This window comes from Meleagris gallopavo, chromosome 1 (assembly GCF_905368555.1).
Source record: "Meleagris gallopavo chromosome 1, MGAL_WU_HG_1.1, whole genome shotgun sequence".
NCBI classification, from domain to species: domain Eukaryota; kingdom Metazoa; phylum Chordata; class Aves; order Galliformes; family Phasianidae; genus Meleagris; species Meleagris gallopavo.
Window position 1 is genome coordinate 50,814,514 of NC_139404.1, and position 7,217 is coordinate 50,821,730.

At 47.4% G+C, this 7,217-nt stretch overlaps 1 protein-coding gene across 6 annotated transcripts in view; it reads right to left on the minus strand.

Moving 5' to 3' along the window:
- Nucleotides 1-7,217, minus strand: part of KCTD17 (potassium channel tetramerization domain containing 17) — a 28,800-nt gene extending 21,583 nt beyond the window's left edge. For 3 of the 6 annotated variants that reach the window (XM_085226901.1, XM_085226916.1, XM_010711491.4), the window contains exons 1-5: nucleotides 6,844-7,217; nucleotides 6,165-6,273; nucleotides 4,453-4,544; nucleotides 3,332-3,427; nucleotides 2,869-2,994 (exon numbers count right to left, since the gene is read on the minus strand). In XM_085226901.1, the coding sequence (XP_085083027.1) occupies nucleotides 2,869-2,994; nucleotides 3,332-3,427; nucleotides 4,453-4,544; nucleotides 6,165-6,273; nucleotides 6,844-7,065 (645 nt within the window). In that variant the 5' untranslated portion in view covers nucleotides 7,066-7,217. Of the gene's footprint in view, nucleotides 1-1,855; nucleotides 2,248-2,868; nucleotides 2,995-3,331; nucleotides 3,428-4,452; nucleotides 4,545-6,164; nucleotides 6,274-6,843 lie in introns of those variants that run through there. The other 3 variants (XM_085226907.1, XM_085226928.1, XM_010711458.4) reach the window with 3 other exon arrangements.

Here is a 7,217-nt window from a genome sequence, read left to right on the forward strand (position 1 = left end):
GCACACACCTGCCTCCACTCACCCATCCAGTGTAGAGATATTTAGGGGGACAGGGAGTGAGATACCAGCAAGGTGACACCCAGTACAGGGATACTCCACCAGCAATGCAGGTGGCCCAGAAAGAAAAAAAAAAAAAAAGAAAAAGAAAAAAAAGGAAAAAAAGAAAGGAAAAAAAAAAAAACAGCGTCTCTGCATTTGCCCTCTGGGCAAAAGCCCAGACCAGTTGCCTGCAACTGTGAATGGACAAGGAGTGGTCCTACGCAAATACCAACACATCTGGGCACCGGTGCTCAGGAAGGAAGCAAAGTTCTGCAGTGGTTGATCACTGATGTCCCCAGCAGGGGCCACTGTGACATTAAAGAAAGCCATTCTGCAAGGCAAAGGATGGGGCTCCAGCCCCTGCAGCTCTCCTTGGAGCATCTGCCCTCCTCCGGGCAGAGATGAGTTTGTAAAAGTCAACAGCTGAGTGTGGAGAGTGAAGGGGGCTGCGGGTGTCACTGCGGCACAAGGGGCTGCCATATGCTACCGTACAAAAATAAAGATATCAAGCAGAAATTAAAAGGCTGGAGTGCAGAGTCAGGATCACATCCTCAGGCCTCTGGCTTGTAACTGCTAGAGAAGGAGAGAGGGAGAGAAGGAGAGAGGGAGAGAGAGAGAGAGAAAGAGAGAGAGAGAGAGAGAGAAGCCAAATCAAACAGGGCAAGAAACAGAAAAAGGGAAAGAGCACATGACAGAGGAAACAAGATGGAAAGGAAAAGGAAAAGGAAAAAGAAAAAGGAAAAGGAAAAGGAAAAGGAAAAGGAAAAGGAAAAGGAAAAGGAAAAGGAAAAGGAAAAGGAAAAGGAAAAAGAAAAGGATTGAGGGTGGGGTGAAAAGAGAAAAATAAGGGAGAAGTCTATGATTACACACACTGCCTTTTGAGAGAATAACACTCAGGTCCCATAGCCATGAACAAGGAGGCTCTTGAACAAGGGAAGTGAGAAATGCCATCCAGCTAACAAGTGCCCCCCATTAGGATGGAAAGTGGCACTGAGCACCACCAGTTCAGCAAGAAATCTGTTTTCCGGCTAGAGAGAGGGGTCCTCCTATGAAAGCTTTCTTTGTTCAGCTGCAGATGGGCAGCCTGTCTCAGAGGAGACATAGCAGAGGTCCCTTTGAAGCACAGCTGTAGGAACATCTGGAGCAGGGACCCACAGCTTCCACTGCACTTTCAGCACCCTCTGGCACTGCAGTGTCAAGGGAAGCATGAGCAAGAATGGATGGCAATCAGGAGAAGTGATCTGGCATGCATGGCAGGCAGCCACACGGCAGGCATTCCCCTGTGCCATCCCTGCCTGCTTTGCATTCTTCCCCATTCTTCCCCGCCCTCCTCCTTACTCCTGATTGCATTTTCCCTGCTGCTTCCAGAGCCTCCAGCCCAGAGCTGTAAGAACTGCTTGGCAAGTGAAGGCACATGTATGATGAGAATCAGAAAAGCCACCTTAGAAATGACTCAACCTCCCCTTGCTTTTCCCCCTCCCCAAGCTCTACAAACCAGGACTTTATCCACAAGAGGGAAGGATGTGAGTCACTCATGCAGAGCTCAAACTGGCAGGATCTGAGAGTGCATATAGGTAACATACCTGCAGAGTAGGAAAAGTGAGGAACAGAGAGAGATGGGGCCCTGAGGAGGGAACAAACAGAATCTTGGGTTTGGAAGGGGAGACAGGAACCAGGTCTGCTGGAAGGAGGCTGTGAGGAGCAAAGAGAGCAGAGGGGAGAATGCCGGAGGCTGGGGAATGGGGTGGGGTGTCCCAGGCAGGTGACAGTGCAGAGATGGAAATGGAGGGGAGCAGGAGAGAGTGTCCAGTACATGGACAGTCTGCAAATAAAAATATAATATAAATAAACCAAACAGTTAAAAACACAAAGCAGCAGCCAAGGTAAAAACCCCTCCCTACAAGCTTTATCTCCAGATAAACTCCTGTTCCTTGGGAGGACGTCCCCTCTACCCCACACCTGTCCTAGTTCTTCCCTGCTGCTAGCTGTGAGTTCTCACCAGAAAGGTGGATGAATCTATGCCTGGGGGTTAGTCTATTTTTTTCCTCAAGGATTTGCTGCACCTTTCTCTTCTGCTTCTGCCTCTGCCTCCTCCTCCATCTCCTGCTCTTCTTCCTCCACGTCCTCCTCTGCGCTCTGCAGGCCAGCATGCAGGACAAAGGGAAGAAAGAGTGGAGACACTTGCCAGATGAGCTGTGGAAATTCTTGCTGATACACAAGTGCATAAAGCAATGGTCATGATGCTGAAATAGAAAGGGACTTTTCCCCACAGCCAAGACAGCTGTGGGGTCAGGGGGCAAATAGACTTTTCTTATAGAGCAACATATAAGGGCTGTTCTTACAAGTGATCCCACTGCCCAACAGCTTCCATCAGTTTCTAGTGCTCCTTCTTGTATCTAGGTATCTACACAATGTCATGCAACACCACATTTTCCTGTCCTTCCCTCCAAAGGGGAGAAAGTGACCTCCTGTCATTTAGATAGGACTCAACAAGGAATGAGAACGCTGCAGAAACTTTAGGGAGATCACACAGCATGGTGATGAGGAGGTATGAGGGGGATTTTAGAGAAGCATAAGAAGTGCCAGGGTCACTTGGTAAAGCTATTTGGCACACACAGCCAGACATCACCACTTGAACACACACATTCCTTTTTTTGGGCCATTGGTGTAATGTCATGGTGTAATGTCATAAAGCCCCTGCATATCACCATCTATTTCACTACTAGGAGCTCCACGGTCACAGTGGAGAGAAGAAAGGAAGAGGGGATGAACAAGAGCAAATTGTTTCATAAGAAATAGGAGAATTGTGAATAGTGAAGTTGGTCTCACCTTGGCCTTGTGGCTGGACTCAGAGCTCAGACCACTGGGAGAGTTGTACAGTTCCTTGGAGACCACACACAGGAACTCTGTCTGATCCTCATTCCCATAGTTGTAGCACGATCCAATGTTCACTAGCTGGAGAAGACAAAAGAAATGATAACAAGCATGTTACCGCAAACTTCCACTTCACCTAGGGAGTAAAGGAGGAAGTCAGCCACACAGCAGGACTCCAGCCCCTACCCCCAGTAGAAAGGCCTTATAACTAGGCTGAGCAAGTGCAGAAAACAGGGAATGTCCTCTAAGCTTCAAGAGAAGAGGTGAGAGACAGTAGGTGTGCCAGCACCATCAACAACTGACCCAATTTTCTCAGGTAGGGAAGATACCTTGCCTGGGGGCTGTATGGCATCCATACAGCCATCCATCTGTGTTTCAAAAGACAACTCCTCACCCTCCTCCTCTATCCTCCCCATACCTGCTCAAAGCGCCATCCATCAGACATAGTGGAAACCATTTGAGTGAGCTCCTCTTCCTGGCACTGTAGCACACGGTAGACATGTTTAGGAGGCACCTAACAGAAAAAAATTGCAGACAAGGATGTTGACAGAGGTCAAATACTAAAGGCCACTGCCCATCTGCAGAAGGAAGAGGTAGCACCCCTTCTTTACAGACCTATCCTTCTCACCATATCCATGATTTAAGATGGGGTGGAAAGTACAACCAAGCCTTGTACTGTGCTGTTTTGGGGAGCAAGAACGATGCTATAACTTTTGGAGAAAAGGAATTGAGCTGAGAGCTTTATGCAATGTCCTCAGAAGACAGTGGGTTCTTTCCAACAGGGAGTTTGCATTTGTCATTACAAAGTCATTTATGCAAATGCCACAAATATTGATGGGGTTTTGCAAGCACAAAGTGATTGCATTGCTGGAGGCTTACGTCCTGAGGCAGACATGATGAAAAGTGAGATATCAGTCAAGATTCCCAGAAGACAGTTTTGAAAAGGTTATTAGCCAAGACAAGGTGTGGCTGTGCCATGGGATTGATTTCTTGTGCTTCATTTTCTGCACTTCTCTTCTACAGACATTTCTTCACTTTTTCCCTTCAGGTTTCTCTAGAAGTATCCCTACATTCTTCACTGTGATTACACTCTCAGGACTCCCCATACCAGAGTACTCCTTCCCACAGCACCTCCTCTCTCACCACAAACACAGAATCATAGAATCATTGAATCATAGAATGGCCTGGGTTGAAAGGGACCATAATGATCATCTAGTTTCAACCCCCCCTGCTGTGTGCAGGGTTACCAACCACAGCAACTAGCAGGCTTCTTCTAGAAGCCAATTTTGTTTCAGAGGCTACATCCAGCACTACCTCTGGAGCTGCAAAACAAATGTGGAACTTGTTTATTGTGACTACATTGGTGTTAGCTTGTCCCCAAGCAAGATTTTGCTAAACAGAGATTAGTACATAAGCTCTAATTAGTTGCTTCTTTCCACTCCTTTCTGCCTCTTCCACAACTGCTCTCCCTTTAGATTTCATTCTCCCTTTCAGCATTTCCTCCTTCCTTCACTATTTTTGTTTGCTGTCCCACCATACCTGTGTCACTGTGTAGTCCTTCTCCTCCAGTCGATCCTTAATTATCCGGATTAAGGGACCAATGTTATAGAACTCTGCTTCTTCCAGGACCCCTGAGGAAGATCGACACAGAAACCACGAAGTTAACAGTCATTATTGTTTTGCAAGCCAAAAAGAACCAACTCTAAGTACATTTCCCAAGGTCTTATCCCTTGGATGAAATGATACCTAAACCTTACTCAGAACTTTAGCAAGTTCTTGTTGCTTGAAACCTTTACTGCAGAGAATTGAGCACTGGCCCTCTTGTGTTGTGTTCTACTGCTCACCCCAATTTCTTTGTGCTGTTTACCATTACAATAACAGTGAAGGTTGGTGCCGAGGTCTGCTAATGTATTCCCAGGGAAGAGGAGGATTTCGACTTTCAGATTACAGGCCAAAATTCCATTCTTTCTCCTGGGCCTGTTAGAGTTGCATCCTCATATGATTTCAATATTTTGTTCTCTCACCTGTGCTTCATCTCAGAGCAGGCAAACAGATAACTGTTTTGATTTTTCTGCATGGTGTCTGCATCCTTCACCTCTCCTGAGACTCTCCTGTTTGCTAACAAGCCATCAGGGAAAGGGAGGTGGGTTCTCAGTGGGTTAGTGAGGGGAAGGAGGCCAGGAACCAACATTCACATGTACCCAGATCAGCGTGCAGACAATGCTGATGGGGGTTTGATTCTTCTCTACCTGAGAACTCAGATCCACTCAGAGTCCCTCATTCAGCCATGAACCCTCTAACGGGTTGGTTTCATGCTAGTCTGTCTGTGTCAGGAGCACAAGGCAACAGATAAGCTGTGAACAGAACAAGACTCCTGTTTATGTTTCAGATCTGGTGTTAAAAGCCTTGGCTGAACTCTGTCTGACTGGGGGGTGACAATCAATGATAAGTAAGGAACATCTCTGAATCGTGTTTATTATAATTCTGTACTATTTCTTAGATATATTTCTTGCATTGTAACTCATAAAATGACTCTGAATAAAACACTCCTTGGTAAAAATATGTAAGAGAGGCAAGAAGGCTAATGAACCTGCAGCAACTGTGCTTGGCAAGGGCTGGACAGCACAGCCTGTCTTTGAAATTGGCTGCTTGTTAGTCCCTAACATCCAAAAAATAATGAGGCATTGGGGATTGCTGGCTCGTAACACCATGATGATGTTACTGAGTTATCCTATTGGACTCTGTCAACATCAAATGAGGGATTGGTTTGTTTGGCTTGCTCCACTGGAATTGCTGCAGTCCACAGCCCATCAGAGCACTATTAGCATACATTACATGTCACTGATTAATTATGGGGTTTATTACAGTCAGTTGGTCTGTTTGGTCTTCTGGGTTTTCACTCCTAATTAGAAACATTCAGTCATTAACACAAACCTCAGTTGCAAAGCCTGGTTAAAAGTGTATCAGGAACAGGTAATAAAACAGTTTATCGAGGATGAGAGACCTATTCTGCTTCCATCTCAGTGACACCTCTGCTCAACTAACAGCCATAAGGACTCAATATATGCAGGATGCCTTCTCCACCTGCTCCATTCCCACTTAGTGAAGGAAACATGCTTTCCAAGAGCTGCAAGGATGACCTTCCCACACCAATCTTCAGAAGGATAATGAAAGACAAGGAAGTCAACTACAAATTCTACTGTTCTGCTCTAGCATGGTTAAATGGGAAGCTTCTGAGCTTCAAGACTCACCCTCTTCAGCCATATCTTTATCCAGGACCAGCTTCCCATGACGGAGGAAATTCAGGATGGGTCCAAAGTAAGTAGGGTCCCGGTCTATTAGGTATGCACCAGTCTCATCCTAGCAACAAGAAGTAGACCATGAGGTGAAAAAATGTGGGGCATCTTGGCCTGCACACATCTGCAACTCACTCTCCTGAGATATGCTATATCTCTATAGTAGACCATAGCCAAGATGACTTCACTCAGATTTTAAGTCCTGCATTATTATGCTCAGAATGTCCATCTCAGCATGGACCAATCCAGATAAGAAAGCCAAAAAAACTGATCTCAGGCTCCTGCAACCATGCGTACAGGCCCAGTGTGAGGGAGCAGAGATTTCTCGTAGGGAAAAAGGTTGAGTCAGGCAGCTACATCTGGGAGGACCCCCAGGGCATCTGGGGTGATGGAGCAGCAGAGGTGGAGGGAACATGGCCTTGCTTTTCCCCAGGTGGAGAAATTAGATGCTGGGCTACAACACAGCCAGGCAGTAACAGGGAAGATAAAATTCTTTCTGGGATAGTGGAGAAAGTGAAGGTATTTTTCTCTGGGTTACTCCTACAGCTGTTGGGGTCTGGCTCCAACCCTGTAGCCCTGCAGCCCTCCCCATGCTCAGAGGGGCATGGTGCAGGAGGCAATGCAGCTGCCTTACCCGGTCCGACTGCAGCTCCTCGCCCTGGCACAAGCGACACAGGAAAGATTTCTGCTCCCGGCACAGGGTCTGCCTGGTGGTAAGGAAGACGGTGCCCCCCACATTGAGCCTCACCCACTTGGCCTGGGCATCAATGGGAGGTGGGTCCCAGGCGCAGCGCAGCCCCACGGCACCCTTCATCTCTTCCCCACCCTCCATCCACATCCTCATCCCCCCAGCCATGCAGGGACTGCCGCAGGTGCTGCCTGCTAGGGAATGCTGGGATCTGTAGTTTGTCTGCTCTCCTTCCGCAGCAGCCGTGCTTCCCTAAGGGTCAGGATCCTCCCTGCGTCTGCCCAGGGAGACCCCAGGGGGAGAAGGATGCCCTGTGCTGC